The sequence below is a fragment of the Macrobrachium nipponense genome, chromosome 14 (genome assembly GCF_015104395.2).
Source record: "Macrobrachium nipponense isolate FS-2020 chromosome 14, ASM1510439v2, whole genome shotgun sequence".
NCBI classification, from domain to species: domain Eukaryota; kingdom Metazoa; phylum Arthropoda; class Malacostraca; order Decapoda; family Palaemonidae; genus Macrobrachium; species Macrobrachium nipponense.
The window spans coordinates 31270955-31293454 of NC_087207.1; the positions used below are offsets into that span (position 1 = coordinate 31270955).

General features: G+C 32.2%; 1 protein-coding gene across 1 annotated transcript in view; it reads left to right on the forward strand.

Annotated features, from left to right (window-relative positions):
- The window catches only part of LOC135226188 (hemicentin-2-like), a 207998-nt gene that overhangs the window by 121541 nt on the left and 63957 nt on the right, over positions 1-22500 (forward strand). Inside the window, exons 3-4 of the mRNA XM_064265631.1 lie at positions 6412-6544; positions 9679-9872. Coding sequence (XP_064121701.1) covers positions 6412-6544; positions 9679-9872 — 327 coding nt within the window. The remainder of the gene's footprint in view (positions 1-6411; positions 6545-9678; positions 9873-22500) is intronic.

Genomic DNA, 22500 nt, shown 5'->3' on the forward strand with positions numbered 1-22500 from the left:
ACACACACAATATATATAGATATATATATATATATATATATATATATATATTATATATATATATATATATATATATATCTATATATATATTGTGTGTGTGTGTGTGTGTAACAGCAGATGTAGTTGCAGAATTGTGTAGTTATTGATGATCATATATCATCAATATATATATATATATATTATATATATATATATATATATATATATATAATATATATATATATTATATATATATATATATTTGTGTGTGTGTGTGTGTGCGCGCGAGCGTATGTGTGTGCGTGTTTGTGTGTGTGTGTGTGTGTGTGTGTGTGTAACATTTAACATTCTGTACTGGGATGATTCAAAAAGTTCTGAACCTTATCTACATAGAGTCCTAAGTAACAGTGAGCAAAAGCTTTGGATTTACCGCGTAATAATCCCCCATTTCACTCTACACAACTCCCCAGGTCCTGTCGTTGTAAAATACAGGTTGCTCCTTTTGTATGTCACTAGATGCAATTCAAGATTCAAACGAACGCAAAATACGGTCAGGTCGTGATTTACTATCTGACCATTATGAAGAGGAGTGTGGAATTCAAACCCGGCTTGGCTAGTAGAAAAGACGAATGCTGGTCTGGACTTCCAAAGTTAAGTAGATCATAGTTTTACAAGGCCACTGAGCTCATTACCAGCTCTCCCAGGCCTGCCCGAAGGATTAGGTATTTTTTTACGTGGCTAGGAACCAATCGGATTCTTAGCAACGGGGCCTACAGCTTATTGTGGGATCTGAAGCACATTATCTCGAGAGATAAATTTCTAATCACCAGGAATAAATTCCTCTGATTGATGGTCGATTACGAAACCCACTCGTCTAGTAGGGAACTTAGAATGCCAAAACATCAACCGTTACCACTTTTCGCAAATTGCAAATGGCATATAATTGATCGTGCTAGTAAGATGAAGTTTTCTGTGCTGGGCCATTGGACTATTATGAATAATATTATGATCAATATTTGGAATATTTGAGGAATGCAAGAATGTTGTCGACAATTTTAACACTAGATTAGGGGGAAAGTGTTGACTTTAAAAACGCTTTCGACTCGGATCTCCTTTTATATTTGAGTCAGAGTTAAAGCGAGCGATCGAAACATTGCGTTTCTATTCCTCCTTTTCAAATTAAATCGAATAGCACAGCTCAGAAACGAGATGGCCTTAGCATTACGGATTCTGAAGCGCCATCACGATATAATAATCGGGAGGGTTAAACCAAAAATGAGGCTTTTTACGCTTCGGAAGTGTGACAGTTAAATTATAAAAAAAAAGAAAATAAAGGCATGACATAGCGGAAAATCAGTCAGGATATTACGACACGTTTTCAATTGTCGCATGTCCTGTACTCACTAAATTGGGACTGCCATGATTTGCATCTGCCTCCAGAAGTAAAATTCAATCTCCACTGTCTCATTTAGAAACCAATAAGGAATTCATCCATATCCTGGATGAATAATTTGGGGACCAGGAGGCAATATTTTACCCTGGTGACTGGAATGAAGGGCTTAAATGCTCGTGGAGTAAATGCACTGGGGTTTTTACGTTTCAGTTATTTGTGCCGAGTCCAAAAGTTCTCATCTTGCCTCTTATTCCCTCTTTATCAAACCGAAGTCCCGTAGGTAAGGCATCTTCTTTGCATAAAGCCGTCCAAAGTGTAACAACGGCCATGGTGAAAAAACAATAGCGAACCGATTTCTTCCTCTATGACGCTACCTGAGAGACCAAGAACGTTTTGAATGAAAGCTATAAGTTCACGATGATAATCATACAAATAGACATAAAACACCTACTCTAAAACGGAAAGCGAGCCCATATCCTTTTTTTCCCCCATTCGCCGCGCATAACATTCAGCGAGAAATCTTCATATTTTCGGGACAAATCTTCTCCAAACATGAGTAACACAAAGAAGAACCAAACACCCGAGCTGCCTCAGACAGTTTTTCCCCATTCAGCACGGCGTGGCACGCGAACGAGGCACGGCAAACACACTTAAGCACGGATAAAAGATCTATTGAAATCCTCCTCGCGAAGGAGAGACTCAAACGTGCCGTTGGGAATAGGCGAACGTTCCGTGACTCTCTCCACGCAAGTTTCAAGAGGCCATTGTCTCGAATTACAATATTTTCAAGGTATTTCTCTTAAGTTCGAAGCAGAATAGTAGTCCAGCTTTGAGCACGCAGAGGTAGATCCCTATTTGCCACGCCCAGGCGAATGACTATCGTATGTTTTTTTTTTTTTAATACGTCCTGTACTTTGGCAAAGGAGACGTAAAATTTATAGGGATCAACGTTGTGACTTATATAATTTCTTATCAGGGGATATAATTTGCAATCATTATACGCATTCTGCTTAATTTTTATTTCCTTTTATTTACTCTTTAAACTTTATTCAGACGTTGGCGTTCATCTCCGCCAAAACTTATTGAATATGGTCATTGTCATTTGGATGGATCGAAAGGAATTTATAAAAGAAAAGTAATAATAATAATAATAATAATAATAATAATAATAATAATAATAATAATAATAATAATAATAATAATAATAATTCTGTATTAAGTGACTAATTTTTGCGTCATGTAAGTTAAATATGGCGCGTGATAACCGTAGGGTATCGAGGCTGAGCATACAACTCTTCGTATTTCTAGAACGTTTTCTGTATATGCTGAGAACTCAAACCCTACGGCTATCACACGCCATATTTAAGTTACATGAAGCAAAAATTGGTCGCATTGGAGTAACTTTATCATTATTATTGTTATCATTATTATATCTGAAGCTTAACGTCACAACATCATCCTGACATAAATTTCCTGTGAGAGAGGACAGATATAACGCAATCTGTTTAATGCAGCATCTCATGTGAGTTTAAGTGTCTCAAGGGGCGGGAGAATATTCAACATGTGTAAAGAATAAGTGGTGAAATAGAGATTCTGTTTCAATATTATATAAGTTCCCGGAAAGGCTGCTATTTATAGTTAAGCGAGCTCATTAACACACCATCATGATGGAAGAGCCATATGAACAATTCCCATCAACAAATCATTAATTAATCTTTGTTAATAAGTGGAATCTCTTCCTTCTGTACTTCTTTTCACGCCCTCTTACTTCTTCCGAATGACTAGTATATTCTTTGGTAGCTCGAATTCCAAGTCATGGCCCCTTTGGGCTTGCTCCATATGAATAGGTTTCATCGTATATAGTAGTATATAGTAGCAGTGAGCCTGTGCGTTAGTGCTGTTACGTCTTTCGTTCAATTTGCATCTGATCGTGCCGAGCGTAGGGAGCAAGGTAGAATAAATGAATTATAACAGATGTATTTAATGCAGTATCATTTATTCATATTCAGCTACTCTGTTGTTACAGTGGTTAGTGTCGTGGAATGTCACTTGGATGTCGCGAGTTTGCGTCTCCCCCAGGTCGATGAAAATATCACTGGCTGTGTATCATGACCAGTTACTGCTGCATTGTAGGGTCTGCGGCGTGAGGTTAAAACCAGCATTCTGTGGAAGCTTAAATTTTAAGTCAATGACTCCGTATGCTTTTGTTCTATGTGAGCAGGTTGTATCTACTCAAATGATAATAATAATATCTTGTTTCACACGGATCATTTGCTAGGGTCTTGATATGCTATGTTGAAAGAAAGTAAACATACTTTAGTAATCGATTTATTCCAGCTAATACACTGTGCTGGTTTTGTGGAGCATGAATAAAATGAATGATAAATGAGAGACATTTGGAGATATAGATATAAGAATATATGACAGGTAAATGTACGTTCACAAAATGAATCGTATATGTAGTCATACTGAGGTATATAATATATATGATATATTAATATAATAATATTATTAATTATATATATATATATATATATATATATATATATATATATCCATAAGACGTGCAGATTCCAAAGATTATATATTACATTTCTTTACCCGAAAAAACGTCAAGAATATCTGTTGCTAAATCCTTATGTGACAGAAAGATTGTCAGATGAATGAATAATAAGACGGTAAGATGCCTAATTATGAATGACATGTATAAAAGAAACATCCAACTGGAAAAACCATAAAAAGGACAGACTAACTTTTTTTCAACCACGATTATTTTAGTCCTGCATATCCAATGTTCTCATTTTGTTTTCAAGCTTCACAGAGCTTGAAATATGACTCAGTATATAATAATAAGAATAATAATAATAATAATAATAATAATAATAATAATAAAATAATAATAATAATAATAATTATATTAATTATAATTATTTTAATTAATTATTATTATTATAATTATTATTATTATTATTATTATTATTATTATTATTATTATTTCTAGAGCAAGAAAGTATATAAAAAATGGGTTACGACGATAAGAAGCGGAAAAGATTAGACGAAGAACGACACTGCCTACCGTTTTCCAATATTTGTCTGATTAATGTCAAATATGTAATAGCGATATCCAAACCGAACGCCCGCACCCAAGAACCCCATTCCCCCCACCCCCATCCAGCCCCAATATATGAATGATGAGGACGGGGCTGGCAATATCTTTGATTGATAGGGCAATAAACATCAAGCCTGTGACACATGCCGGTCGCATTATGAATAGAAAGCAGAATTTTGGACCTATAAACAGCGCAAAATTTTGAGTAAACACCGGCGCCTATTATACTAGAGATATTGGATGACAAACGAAACGACCGGGAATAAAAAAAAAATGGATTAAATGACGATATCTACGAGACGAAATGGATAAAGAATAATGTATTGGAAGCAGAGGCACAATGGAATATAAGTGGTCACATTATGCATAATCTAATGAACACGGAGACTGAATTATACGCACGGGAGGAAAAATGGCAAGACACTTGCCCTGAATTGTGTCTTTTTGAAACTGCAGATGAATGATGACTTCGAATTGAAGTGCTTAGAGTTGAGAAGAAAACCACTAAGGATACCAACATTAATCCATACACACACTTATATATGTATGTACATACATACATACATACATACATACATACATACATACATACATATACATGTATACATATGTGTATTTGCGTGTGTGTGTGCATTCTTGCAGAAGTTAGTGATAGTTAATTTTCCACATTCCATTCTAACTAATTCATTTTAGTGAAGCACTTAGCCTACAAATCTACTGATTTACTCATAGAGACAAAATGGCGTCACATCGATCTAGAAAGCTTTTTTTCCCATTAGAAGCATTTGATGCCATGAAATTCACGCTCACTTTTCACGCATAGATCTTTCGGAATTTCTACCTTTGACATATATAGTGAGGAGTAATGGATAAAAAACAGCTCACCTGATTTATCATGACAGTCGGAATATTTAAATCTTTAGTTTATGCGCTATACTGAGCTAGGAAAGATTATACATGAGGAAAATCCATTAGATTTAAGAGAGTTGAAGGTGATACCACAGGGAACAGATATCTTAGTGGATACCGTATGATTTGGGTATTTATGTGATGTCATTCAGAGCCTATAAAATGATAAAGAACAGGTCCCACGAGAGGCTCTGGTTCGAGTGAGTCCTATTTATGATATTTATAGGATTAGCTGCCGGAATAAGTGTCATGACGTACTTAAAGATGGCAGCACTATCCCCACAGCAAAATTCCAGAATCCAATCATCTGATTAACACAAAAATTAGTCACCCAGTTAATCATCTTCATCCCCAAGCTTCTCAGGAGAACTGGTATTCATCATTATCTATACTTTGAATGACGGGTATTTCTATGAATAGCTTCTTGTTTCATGAGAGAACGAGGCTAGAATTGTTTTGATTTTACTGTGGGACAAAATATAATAATAAGGTATATTTTTGTTATATCCTGAAACCTAAACTAGTGTATATATGTATATATATATATATATATAATATATATATATATATATATATATATATATGGTATATATATATCTATATATATATATATATATATATAGATATATATATATATATATATATATATATATATATATATATAAACACACACACACACACACACACACACACATATATATATATATATATATATATATATATATATATATTATATATATATATATAATATATATATATATATACATAAAGCCCGTCGACCATAAGCATTGAATATTTTACATAAAGCTATAACATAAATATATGAGGCTGAAAAATGTTCCTCAAGGGGATTGCTCATTTGAATATGCAAAGAAATTGTTCAGTCAGAAAAGTCGTTGTCTTTTCCCAGCAAACTTACAAGGAACTTGTTTTTATTTTCGTGTAACTAGCTTGCATATTTCACCACCAACTGCCAATAACAGCGAAAACTAAAAGCTTGTTTCTGTTGATACTTTCGCAGGGCCACAGAGCTCAGTCCAAGGAGTGGAAGGCATGATCACGCACCTGCCCTGCATGGTGGCACGCAGTCACCTTGGTGATACACCAAACCTGGTTCTCTGGTATAAGGACGGTGCCAGGTTGCCTTTCTATACGTAAGTATAAACATTTCCTTTTGTTTGTTAAGTAACTTAGAATGGTCAGATGTAGTATATTCGATGTAAACATTTAAGATCTTGCGCAGTTACAGTTAGATGTATTGTCTCGTTTTACAGCTGTTATAACAGCCCCTCCTCTTAATTTCTTCATTTTAATTCATATAGATTCGTACGTTTATCGAATATGACCATCCGCCATTTGTAAGTTTAGAAATGGATACAATACCCCCTTAACTCTTCTATTCCTTGTCTATTTTGGCCCTATTACCATTTAAATCTTAAAGGAAATAAAATCAATGAAGAAATTCGCATTCCCATGTTGGATTCGAACCCACACTGGTTAGAAAAATAGGAAGCAAGCAGGATGTTAGTAAGCACTAGAGCAAAGAGAGAGAGAGAGAGAGAGAGAGAGAGAGAGAGAGAGAGAGAGAGAGAGAGAGAGAGAGAGAGAGAGAGAGAGAATTTCATCAAATCGACCGCAATATTATTTTTAGTAACGTCAGGAATCTCTTCTCCAGTCGCCTTCAAAGCTTTTAGTCTTTGGTTTTTTTTTTATGCAAAATAAACATTCAATGAATCTCACACCTATACCTTATGTCGATTTCAAATCTCACTTCGGAGAATCATGTAAAATAATGTACGTTCAAAAGTAAAAAGCAAATAAATAAAAAGAGTAATATTTTAAGGTTTATTACAAAAATTAGGTGCTAATTTTTAACTGAAGGTTAAGTTTTCATTTTCATTATGGTGGTAATTATTACTGAAATGTAAATAAAAAAATTAGCATTGAATTTTAGAATGAGTTCATTAATACTGAACTTTAACTTTTTTTACTTATCACTGGTCTTTAAATTTCGGTAATTATTACCGAATACTAATTTCAGTTAATTATCACTGAACTTTAATTTCTGTTAATTATCACCAAAAATAAAAATTTTAAAGTGTCACTGAACTTTAAATTTCCTTAATTATCACTGAACTTTAATTTTTGTTAATTATCACTAAATATAAATTTTTTTAGTGTCACTGAACTTTAAATTTCCTTAATTATCACTGAACTTTAATTTATTTTAATTATCACTAATCATTAAATTTTCCAAGTGTCACTGAACTTTATATTTCGTTAATTATCACTGAACTTTGATTTTTTTTTCAGTATTCGCTGAACTTTAAATTTTGTTAATTATCATTGAATTTTATTTATTTTCATTATTACTGGACTTTAATTTTTTTTTCATCATCACTGAACTTGAAATTTTGTTAATTATAACGGAACTTTAATTTTTTTAAATTATCACTGAACTTTACATTTTGTTGATTATAACTAGACTTTTGAATTTTGTTAATTATTATTCAACTTCGAATTTTGTTAATATTCACTGAATTTTGTTAGAGAACTTTAAGTTTTGTTAATTATCACTGAGCTTTAGTTTTGTCAATCATCACTGAACTTTGAATTTTGTCAATCATCACTGAACTTAAAATTTTATTAATTATCACTAAATTTTAAGTTTTGTTAATTGTCACTGAACTTAAATTTTGTAAATTATTATTAAAATTTGAATGTTGTTAATCATGACAACTTTAAAAGTCAGAATCCTGTTATTTATTCTTTTACTTTAATGCCTTGATTTATTCTTTTACTTAAATGCTAGTAGAAGTCGATTGACTACTAAGAATAGCGCGAAATTTCAATAAATGGTCAGTGAATTCAAGGAAAAATAAGTAATAAGGTGATATACGCAGGATTTAAAAGCAATGCATTAGTCTGAGGCGTGGGATCTGGATTTTAAGAGGTTTGCAACCAAAAGCAAAAGTTTATTTCCAATGGATTTCATAATAATGTTATGGAAAGTTGTAAATATGCTAATCTTATATATATATATATATATATATATATATATATATATATATATATATATATATATATATATATATATGTATATATAAATGATATATATATATATATATATATATATATATATATATATATATATATATATATATATATATATAGTGTGTGTGTGTGTGTGTGTGTGTGTGTGTACATCTGTGGGTGTCTGTTTGAATTCAAAAGACATTCATACATCTTTGTAATGATTTTGCAGTTACTACCACAATCTTGTATTCACTAAAACCAAGCATAGTACATTAAGAAAACAGTATTCAAAGAATTCAAATCCAGTTGAATACAATCATCAGTGCCTTTTAGTATTCTGTGATATTATCGACATTAATGGGACGCTCTTTTTTTGCTGGCCTGTGAAGGATTAAACCCTTGGTTAGTCCTATCCAGCAACCAAGCTATCTATAATTTCTGCCGGTTCGATAAATCGATTTGATAAGAATTTTTTAACAGAGACCCCACCGCTAAGGACCTCGCTACTTCTGCGATACGCATCAGGCTAATATTATGAGTATTCGCTGCAGTGTAAAGATATAGTTGTAAATATTAAAGGAACTGTTTCTTTTTAGTACAGAAAAAAGTTAGTTCTTCCCCCTTTACCGTGGTCTTATTCACAGCATACGGTTTTATTTCTAATTACGCGTTATTTCATGATACGAACTCTCTCTCTCTCTCTCTCTCTCTCTCTCTCTCTCTCTCTCTCTCTCATATATATATATATAATATATATATATATATATATATATATATATATATATATATATATATATATATATATATATATACATAAATTTAGATGTGTTTTCGCATTTATTCATGCATGTATGTGTGCGTTCATGCAAGGTATGTGTATATGCCTGTATGTATATCTGTGCATGTGATTTAAATTCGTAATTTCTTGGAAAATTTTCTAATAGCCTTATGAATAATGGAACATCGTTGGAGTCACAGTTATCTGGTGAGGCTATGGGGCCACACCAGGATTTTTTAGTCTGTTTTGCACATAACGTCGCTCACGAATTCGTCCTATGTCACGCTGCCATAAAACCAGCTTGACCTGCAATCAATCAACCATGGTGAGAAATATGACTTGTTGCACGACTCTGGTGCATCTTATACCTTTTAATCTCTTAAACCTCCATCAAATCTTGTTAACATTTATACGACTGATTTTTTTAAGTTTGCTGACGAAGCTTGTACATATTTACCTTTTTTTCTCCATCAGATTAGACCTACGAGAAGGCGTGGAGAAGCAAGAGTTTGTCGATCCTAAACTGAAAGATCGAATAAGGACCGAGTACACGGGCTCCCACTTGGTACTCGACAGAGCGCTCGGGTCCGACTCGGGTAGATACAGATGTCGGGTAGACTTCAATAACTCTCCGACGCTGTCAGCCATTGTGACGCTCACAATTTACGGTAAGTGTGACCTCTGACCCTTCATTATAAATGTCAAATTGCTACAGGAAAGGTAAAAGGTATTTCAGGATTTTTTTTCGCACTCCTGGCTTCAAAAATGGTGGAAACATGTCAGTTACTGTGACGCCCACAATTCATTCATGACCTTTGACCATTCTTACAAAAGTCAAATTGCGAAGAAAATATAGACATTATTGCGGCCATGTAGTACACTTTCCTGTGGGCAAACTAAAGGCTGATGTATCAAACATTGGGAGGTCCATAGCATATCGCTTTTTTTTTTTTTTTTTTTTTGCAAAATAGTTCTGCATTAAAAACGAAAGATTTTTTCTTTTTCCTTTTTGCAAAATAGTTCTACATTAAAAACAAAAGAGAAATCCGAACATTGTCGAAAGCCTACCTAAAATTTTTTTACGCAAGTATTGCTTTATATACAGAAAGACAAAAAGAGAAAAAAATCTCATACCTAGATATCATCAAGATTTATGAAAGCAATCTTCCTTTATATAGTAGGATCTTTGCTCACTGCCATTTACGGGTGATAGGTAATGCCCAAAGATACGCGTAACATGGTCTTGAATGGGATACGATAACCAACTAATGTTATAATACGCTTATCAGAATTCTCATAATTTACATCATAAAAACAAAACAATCCACTACATAAAAAAAGAATCCATCGTAAATTGTTTTTGTAATTTCATGCTTCAAAGATCAGATACTCAAAGCAGCTGTGATAAAAAAAAACGAATTTGTCGTAATGATCTGGAAAGCAGATAAGATCGACCATATTTTTTTTCTTATCTCAATTTAAATGAAATGAACAGCATTATCCTCCAGGCTTAACTGGAACCTAGCCGGGCTCTATTCTTAATTGCTTGTCATTTAAAAACTCCTTGTGTGAATAGTTCTCCTCCATCATCGTTCAATAAAGGGCGGAGATGCCACACAAAATATAATTTTCGTCCTTACTGCGTTCACTTCATCCTATACGTAAACATAAACACACAAACACACACTCGCACGCACCGACACACAGGACGTTTAACGTCGAAAGGTCTCGCGGATACTGCGTCGTTTATTTTCCTCCGTGGCATATATCTTTATTTTATGGATTTATCACGTTCCTAACTTTCGTGATTCAGTTATACATACATACACATCATATATATATATATATATATATATATATATATATATATATATATATATATATAGATATATATATATAGATATATATATATATATATATATACTATATATTATCTATATATATATATTATATATATATATATATATATATATATATATATATATATTATATATATATATATATATATCATATATATGATATATATATATATATATATATATATATATATATATAGATATGATATATATATATATATATATATATATATATATATATATATATATATATATATATACACACACGTAGATATATACATATACAGATGTTGAATAGTCCTCCGTACATCTACAGATGATGTATACACAACAATACATAAACTGTTTTTGTTTGTCAATAATCGCTAATAAATTCAATTTAGCAACAGTCCCCTTTACAACAAAAAGTTACTGAAAGGAGCAAAGTTGTCAAATATTTCCATAAATCTTCATATCCATATTCATATGACTAGTGGATTGAGTCCATAATAGTCTCGGGCTTTAGACCTCAATTTGTTCACTGCAGATTAATCGGTGGCCTGCCACATCGGATTATCATTTTAATTAAGGGCTCTAAAAGTATTTCAGCCTCTGGATCCAACTTCCATCCCCTGGTGTGGAGGAGTCATGTTACCTGTTTGTTTTGTTTGGGTTCCAAATCTTCCTTCAGACATGTTAAAGTGCTTTGAAGCAGTATATGATAATGTAAAGCACAAGGTAAAGTCTCATCGAATGATGTAGTACACGAAAGTGACCCCCAGAATATGACTCTATTAAGCAACAAGCAACTACGACCAACAAAATCTTCATGCAAATAACATTAAAACCAACGGGACTATCAAACGCTTTGTCAACGGATTAGTCCCACCACCAGAACTCTATAAATTTAACTGCAAACAAAGACCGCTAACCAATAAAATTTCTTTGGATTAGGAAGTTATGAAGTAATCAAATGCACCCCTGATAATACCTGTATTAAATCGTCAACGAATGTAATGACCATAATTTCAGTTATTCAGATATTAAACCCACACGACAGCCAATATCCTAGAGATGAATCGAATACCCACGTTTCCTTAGTAAAACATTTGTAATATACATTATTATACACTTTTATTACCCACGTACTCAAGCTCACCTTCTTTCGTCTGCTTTCTCATCACTGTCAGTTCACGAAAACTAAAAGAAAATCAGTTCATCTACAAAAAGATACTTTGAAAAAACATTGGATGATTTGAGTGAAGATTCGGGAAGGAGTTGGCTATGGTGGAATGAAAATATGTAGAAGATTTTGTGATCTTGATTAGGATCCGGTCTTTTTTTATTATTTCTTAATGATGTATGGAGATATACAAAGCTTTTATACTGAAAGCGGCCACATGTAATATTTTTCAGACGTTCTCGGACTTAGTACTTTCCATTGATTGATTACTCTATCTATAGTGGCAGTTCACTTCAGACGAGCAAGGAAAGACAATATGTGATATACTTAATCAGAGAGAGAGAGAGAGAGAGAGAGAGAGAGAGACGAGAGAGAAGAGAGAGAGAGAGAGAGAGATTACCTACAGTAACGAAATAAGACTATCATATATATATATATATATATATATATATATATATATATAATTATATATATATATATATATATATACACATCAAGAGCCATCAGGAAAAAATGAAAAGTAGCATTACCTACGACTTCCGTGCATTCTTGACACACCTCATCAGGGTACAATATAGTGTACCCTGATGAGGTGTATCAAGAATACACGAAAGCGCTAGGTACTAATAATATGCAATCTTCACGTCTTAGTTGTGATCGTATAATATACATACATGCACACATGCGTATATACACATAAATACATATACGTATATATGTGTGTATATAAAATCTTAGTTTTGGAATTCATTTGTTAACTCTATGCCTTTCCATTAATCGTTCTTGAAACCAACACAGTCGTCTAATTACCAGGTACCTAATTTGCTAGGTACGTCGACTTAAAGAAGCATGCCCATACAGGTTTCTCTCTTCTATGAGTCGAAGAAACAATTTACTTAGCAGACGATTGAGATCCCAATACAACTAAGAGGTCGCCACACGCGGGCACACACACATATATATGTATGTATGTATGTATAGGTATATATATATATATATATATATATATATATGATATATATATATATATAGATATATTATATATATATACATACATACATATGTGTGTGTGTGGCCGCGTGTGGCGACTCTTTAATTGTATATTATATATATATATATATATGTATATATATAATATATATAGATTATATATATATATTATATATATATATATATGTATATATCTATATATATATAGTATATATATATAAGTTATATATATATATTATATATAATTTATATATATTATACATAATTTATATTTTATAGTATTATATAAAATATATTATATTATATATATACTATATAAGTATATATATATATATATATAATAATATATATATTATATATTGATATATACTATATTATATATATTATAATATATATATATATATAAATATATATATATATTATTATATATACTATATTATATATATATATATATATATCTTATATATATTATATTATATATATAATTATATATTATATATATATATATAATTTATATATATTCTATATATTTATATATATATATAAAGGACTTTATTTTAAGAATTGACCTGCATTGTGACTGTAAAACAATAAGACGATTATTATTGTTATTATTATTATTATTATTATTATTATTATTATTATTATTATTATTATTATTATTATTATTATTATTATTATTATATCTTTTTTCATTTTCATTATCTCACGTCTTGCTATTTGATAAATCGTTATGATACATATTATATACAAACTAAACTGAAAACGTCAGCCTAAAGCAAAAGTAGAGGTAAATATAAAAAAAACAAGGCGTGATCCGACCTCCAGCTTTATCAGACGCGTGCAACATTATATTCCTAACTTAACGTAAGTTAATACGTGCTAAAATATTTGTACAGTCAAATAGATCATCGCTACACCAACGAAAATTAAAATAAATACGTTATATTTTATCAGAACATAATTTTTTTGTACTGTTTAACATACACAGTATTCATTTTTTTACATTTTCATTGTAAATCATAAATTTCATATCCTGAAATTTATGTATCTTTAACTCAACAAGAAACACCTTTTTCAGACCTCTTTAGGCTTTTCTAAAGGGCCTTCCTACCAAACCACACCCCCACCTCCACAACAACAACAACAATAATAATCGAATAAGCGAAAAAATGATTCGTCTGACATGTAACTAATCTAATCTAATTAATGTACAATGAAGTTTAAATATTCACCATCTCTACCCAAAAATAAATCACAATGAATAAATATCACTATTATGAAAGCAGTGACAATACGGCCCACCCTTTCCTTTATTTCAGCCCTTTCATCAAAAGAACTGGAGAATTATTAAACAAATCCTTGACCATGACCCTGTGGCCCGGTACAATGACGACATCCATTGTCTTTGTCGTTTTCGCATTTCGATTAGGCAACGGTAATAGACGGCCATTTGTAAACGGCCCAAAACTGATTGGCATCATTAATCATCAACGGAGAATGCATCTAGGGGAGATCGATGCATCTAGGGACTTCAGGTGATGCAGCGGATTAGCTTACTGTCAGAATTAAGTTAGGGTCTGTGTTATCCTGCGGATATAATTATGTTAGTTATCAGTTCTTTACATTCATCATATATATATATATTATATATAATATATATATATATATATATATATACATACATATATATATATATATATATATATATATATATATTTATATATTATATATATATATATATATATATATATATATATATATACATATAATCTATATATATATATATATATATATTATATATATATATATATATATATATATAATATATATGTGTATATATATATATATATATATTATATATATATATATATATATATATATATATATATATATAAGTCCTATCACATTACCGTGATTCATATACATATATCGAGCTACAAATGTCCTATAATATGATAATTCGCTCTTACCTCGGAATTAAGATATTTTCATATATGTTTAACCGAAGGGGAATTTATTCAGCGATAATAGAATTGCCGGCCGACGGGCACGAACCATCGACATCTTCAATTGCAGGACTGGCAGTGAAGCCTTTAGCCAACCCAGCCACCGCAAGAGATCTCTTGCGGTGGCGAGGTTGGCTAAGGCTTCACTGCCAGTCCTGGAATTGAAGATGTCGATGGTTTCGTGTCCGTCGGCCGGCAATTCTATTATCGCTGAATAAATTCCCCTTCGGTTAAACATATATGAAAAAATATATTTAATTCCGGGGTAGAGCGGATTAAAGTAGGGGACTTTGTAGCTCGATATATATATATATATATATTATATTATATATATATATATATATATATATATATATCTATATATATAAATCATATATAAATGTTAAAAGCAAAGAAAGTGAAAGCATGAAAACAGTGGAGTACCGCACCTTTATTGCAGCTGAAATGATAAGAAAGTGATCATACAAGGAGGGTATATAAATGAGAGAAGTATTTTAAAGGGAAATAAGTACCTATACTCTGTTTTTTTTCATCTTGATACCGTTTCGGCGCTCACTCGTCCTATTTCGTTCCCCGTCAACTGGACGGTGGTTCGATCCCTGGGGTACGAAATTATATCGACTAAAAAATTCCCCCAGGTACATATATGAAAATATATCAATTCCGAGGTAAGCGAATTAGTATTAAAAGGACATTTTGTAGCTCGATATAGAATCACGGTGATGTGATAAAATATTCATAACAAGGCTGCGGGCAAACGCTCGAATCGGCTAGCATAGTGGAGGGGGTTCCATATCGATTCTAATTACAAATACACGAGATCGGCGTTGTTTGCAGGAAGTCAGAACCGATATACTTTTGCCTCTCTGATTACCGTTTCGGCAGCGTCACTGTCCGATCCTGATTTCGTTCCGTCCAACTGGACGGTGGGTTTTGATCCCATGGGGGTACGAAATTATTATCGATAAAAATTCCCCCCTCGGTACATATATATACAATTCCGAGGGTAGAGCGATTATATAAGGATTTTGTAGCTCGAGATATTTATGAAATACGATGTGATAAATTCATAAACAAGGCTGCGTGGGTCAAACGCTCGAATCGGCTGCATAGTGGAGGGGGTTATATCGATTCTAATTACAAACAACGAGTCGGCGTTGATTTGAAATGGTCGAACGATAAACCTTTTCCTCTCTTGATAGCCCCGTTTCGGCAGCGTCACTCCGATCCTGATTCGTTCCCCGTCCAACGGACGGTGGTTCGATCCCAGGGGGGTACGAAATTATTATTGACAAAAAATTCTCGGTACATATATGAAAATAATCAATCGAGGTAGAGCGAATTAGATATTAAAGGACATTGTAGCTCGAGTTTCTATAATCACGTGATGTTATTAAATATTCATACAAGGCTGCGTGGGTCAAAACGCTCGAATCGGCTAGCATAGTGGAGGGGGTTCCATATCGATTCTAATTACAAATACAAACGAGGATTCGGCTGTTGATTTTGAAATGGTCAGAATCGATATAAACCTTTTGCCTCTCTTGATAGCCGTTTTCGGCAGGCACTGCGTCCAGCTGTCCGATCCTGATTTTCGGTTTCCCCGTCCAACTGGACGGTGGTTCGATCCCGATGGGGGTAACGAAAATTCATTATCGGACTAAAAAATTCCCCCTCGGTACATATATGAAAATATATTAATTCCGAGGTAGAGCGGATTAAATGTTATTAGGACATTTGTAGCTCGATATATACACACACACACACATATATATATAGATATCTATAATATAATATATATATATAATATAAATAGAAAATAAAAGCCACAAAGAAAAGTGAAGCAGTGAAACAGTGGAGTACCGCAAGACCTTTACTTAGCAGACTGAAATGCATAAGAAAGTGATCATACAAGGAAGGGTTATATAAATGAGAGATAAGTATTTTAAAGGGAAATAAGTACCTATACTCTGTTTTTTTTCATCTGTCCATCCGCCTGTGGTGTTTTTGTATGGTAACACTGCGTCCCGGGCTTTAGATAGTTACGCTATGTGTAAGTTTTAGGTAAATAAAAGGATATCTGGGTGTACATTTGCAACTGAAACGTGTTTTTATAATTTACTGTATGCGAATTACACCGTTAATATTCGAAATAGAATATTATTATAAACGTTGAATGTAAGCTGAATGTAACTATCTAAAGCCCGGGACGCAGTGTTACCATACAAAAACACCACAGGCGGATGGACAGATGGAAAAAAACAGAGTATAGAATCCAACATAACTGGAGAATTAGCAACCTTCCCAAAAACACAGGAGTACAATTTAAGAGGTTTACAAAAAGATTAAAGCAAACTGCTAGGAAACAAGGACAAGACATTAAAAGGATTGTAAAGGGCGGCAACTGACCAAATACACACGAACACACACAACTTAAACAATAAAACCTTTTTTCGAAAGGCAAACTATTTCAAAAAAATATATGAAACAAACATATACAAAGAAAATGTCTATAAAGCAACTAATTTGTATTTATGTTTGTGATTGTATTTTTAAGGTCATTCTCAAACGTGTTATGTATACAAGGGTCTAAATAATAAAGGCCAGAACTGACATTAGAATTATAATTGGAAATAAGTTGCATAATGGGGGATTCTAAAAGATTTAATAACAAGACATCTTTTGATCTTGCAATTACTGAACTACCAATCTAATTTATCCAGTAGTCATTTTCGCTTAAATGAATGAATATTGCAATGGATGTGTGCCCAATTTTGACAGAATATTTATGCTGTTTAATTCTTACTTTTAAATCCTTACTAGATTGGCCAATATAAAACGAAGGGCAGTCTAAACATGGACTTTAATATATTATGTTGTTGCGTTCCTTGGGGCCATTTTTTATCAGCAGTCCTTTTGGTGTGTTCTTATAGGAAAAAATGAGGTTAACCCTAAAAGATTTTAAGAATATTTATATGGTTTCAAAACCACTAAAATAAGGCAAACTGAAAATGTCCTTAGAAGTTTCTTTCTCCGTGTTACTAACAATATAAAACTTTTTGGGGCTTTTATTATGATAAATATATTGTGAAAAAAGATTTCATAGTTTAAAAAAATGAATGTAGTCAGTTGCCGCCCTGTATAATAATCCTTTAATGTCTTTTCTCTGCTTCTGAGCAGTTGGAGTTCATCTTTTTGTAAACCTCTTTATATATATATATATATATATATATATATATATATATATATATCTATATATATATACTATAGATATATACTTGTATATATATATATATATATATATATATATATATATATTATATATATATATATATATCATTCGAGCTACAAATGTCCTTTAATATCTAATTCGCTCTACCTCGGAATTGATATATTTTCATATATGTACCGAGGGGGAATTTTTTAGTCGATAATAATTTCGTACCCCCATGGGATCGAACCACCGTCCAGTTGGACGGGGAACGAAATCAGGATCGGACAGTGACGCTGCCGAAACGGCTATCAAGAGAGGCACAAAAGGTTTATATCGATTCTGACCATTTCAAATCAACGCCGATCGTTGTATTTGTAATTAGAATCGATATGGAACCCCCTACCACTATGCTAGCCGATTCGAGCGTTTGACCCACGCAGCCTTGTTATGAATATTTATCACATCACCGTGATTCATATAAATCATTCGAGCTACAAATGTCCTTTAATATCTAATTCGCTCTACCTCGGAATTGATATATTTTCATATATGTACCGAGGGGGAATTTTTTAGTCGATAATAATTTCGTACCCCCATGGACGGTGGTTCGATCCCATGGGGGTACGAAATTATTAGCGACTAAAAAATTCCCCTAGGTACATATATGAAAATATATCAATTCCGAGGTAGAGCGAATTAGATATTAAAGGACATTTGTAGCTCGAATGATTTATATGAATCACGGTGATGTGATAAATATTCATATATATATATATATATATATATATATATATATATATATATATATATAATATATATATAATTACATACATACATATATATATATATATATATATATATATATATATATATATATATATATATATAAAACTGATGGTCGAACTATGTATGTATGTATATGTGTATGTTCGCTATAGACGGCAAAACTACTGCACCGAATTGAACAAAAGTCGTACCATATATGTAGATTTCTTAGGGGATGGTTTATCCAGGTGCTGCTTTAATCTGGTATTCGTAGAGGAAAAATTAAATCAATATTCTGAGAGACCTTTTCACGAGAATGCCAAATGTGTTCTTTTATATATATGTATATATATATATATATATATATATATATATATATATATATATATATATATATATATGGATGGGAGAAAACGGTGATTTTAGTCAACGTTACCCAATGGTGTGGCAAAAACGGTCCAGATGCAAGGGGGGGGGGGGGGGGGCACAGACAGATTTAGGCACAGTTCGTCAAAACCCATTGCACCTCTATTGGCGTAGTAGTAAGTAAATTATGTACAACTTGTAATTTACAGTGAATGATTTCTATTTGTCAACCTACTTTGAAAGCTCTCTTAAGACTTTGCCAGTCTGAGGCATTAAGAATCCACTCTGCCTTTCAATTAAAAAAAAATCATGTCTCTAGAAGCTTTGTAAAAAAAAAAAAAAAAAAAAGAAAGAGAAAAAATAATATTTGTACCTTAGAGCTCTTCTCTGTAAAATAAATCTAACTGAATTACTAAAAATAAAAATTGATTCTGAACTCATGATTACGAAAGAGGTCAAACCAAAGGAAAATTCTTTTAGCGCAAACAGATTATACTTAGTAATAATTCTCTGCTAATCTTCTTGAATTAAAAGGAAAATAATGTGCGCAGTGAACATGCATCAGAATATTTCAGATGGATGTACGCTGACATTATGTCCCACGGGCAGCTTTTTAGGAAATCGTAAATTTCAACTCAAGTCATTTCTTATTCTCGAAAAAACAGATAACAGATGGTTCCATGAAATATGATTATGATAATTACGTGTCATAATTTATTTTTTACGAGAAGGAAATTTGACTGTACTAAAGTGAACTACATGCGCCAATAAACTGTGGGAAAAGTAGCAGCTTCAGCCAAAATTATGGATGTAATTCTCCAAGAAATATGAAGTAGACAAACTTTACAAAATTTTCTAAGTTTGAGCATGCGCAAAGACATATATTTATTTATATGTAATAACGTATATATGCACGAATATATGTATATATATATATATATATATATATATATATATATATAATATATATATATATACATAGATATATATATATATATATATATATATATATGTATATATATATATATATATATATATATATATATATATATATATATATATAAATACATATATATATATATATATATATATATATATATATTATATATATATATATATATATATATATATGTATGTGTACGTATGCAAATAGATAAATAGATACCCTTATTAAGATACCTGCTATATAACACTATATGCAACAATATCCAAGAATAACAATTGATTAAGGTCAGTAATCGAAAAGAAAAACTGCATCTAAAAATCTGAAATTTACAATAACCGGTACGAACCAAGGGCAACGAATAAACAATAATAATAATAATAATAATAATAAAAGAAGGTAGCACAGGCTGAAGCTATTTCTCTCTCATCGACGAAGATGTCATTCCGTGACAGGTACTCGTTTGAGGCGAAATGTAAATCAAACACCGATGTGTTTGAGCCCGTAAACCTCTTAAGCCATAATGGTACTTCCGTGGGTTTCTTTGGGGCTGGGTGTACTTAACCTTTGTTTGCACGAAGTTCAGTGATCAAGCAAAGGAATTCGCTTTACAGACCCGCTGGAGATTACATTATGAGGACGATTTACTACCGAGTTCAATTATTCGTAGCAATAAGAGCTGTACTGGTGGCTGGTAAAACATTAATACATTTCGTATTGGTAAGAATGATTGAAAACGTAGCTCCGGCGATAGAGAAAATAAGTGTCAAATTGATAATACATGATTATCATATGAGTGTACCAAGATAGTTAAAACAAATAATTGGCGGTAATATAAGAGATAATCGAGACGGAAAGGCCTTACCCTTGGGTTGCTACATACTATAGGGAGCATTCTTCAGCGCGACAGGTCCGTGAATGGATGAAGGGAAGTCGAAAGTGGTGTTCACTGTCTGTAGATTTTTGCGGTTAAATATAGGAAGCCATTTAATCCGTGTTTTATTTATGCAAAAAAAAAACAAAAAAAAAAAAAAAAAAAAAAAAAAAATCATTAAATTTCTTTCGAACAATTGAGTTTTCTGTACAGCGTATAATGCTGTATGAAACTCTCAGCCGCGGCCTAAAAAACTTTTATCCACGGCCCGGTGGTGGCCTGTGATGTTGGTAATATCATAGCTAACTTTAACCTTTCATAAAATGAAAACTACATAGGCTAGAGGCCTGCAATTTGGTATATTTGATGATTGAAAGGTGGATGGTCAAAATAGCGATTTGCAGCCTTCTAGTGTCAGTAGATTTTAAGATCTGCGGGGCGGACAGAATAAGTGCGGAAAACTAAAATCATAGTCGATAATGAGCAGTACAGTCTAAAACTGAATAAGATAACCAGTTAGCCAATCACCCAACAGAAATATCTATTTGAATGAATAGATTATAACCGAGGAAACAGACAGGAAGGATTTCGAAAATAATCTCGTTTAAATCCAGGAGAGCCGAGATCAATATTACTTGATGAAGATATTGGAGAAGTATTGGAGTAAAATGCTACGGTAACCTTTCAGATCACATGTTACAATAAAAATTACCGGCTGAAACAGGTAAAACGAAATCAGAAATGAATTTGAAGGTTATTGTACAAAATTTAATAGGACGTGGATAACAAAATGTCATTTCTCATGAAAAATGCCTATAATTAATTTGCTAATAGCCTGAAGATAATGGAACGTTTTGGAAAGTAACTGATTAGAGATATTTCGAACAACGTTTCACAAAAGTTGATGCACAAATTTGCCATTTTACGAATAGCCTAAAGAATGTAGGTCTTTATAATAAATAATGATATATATTAGGTTCCATGTTCAGAATTTCATGGAGGTTTGTCCACATACGAATTCCCTTCTCGAAATAAATTCTTAATTACTAATAGATTGCTATCGAAAAGTATGTGCGACCGTTAAAACTCCAGCAATTTATTCATACGTAACAAACAG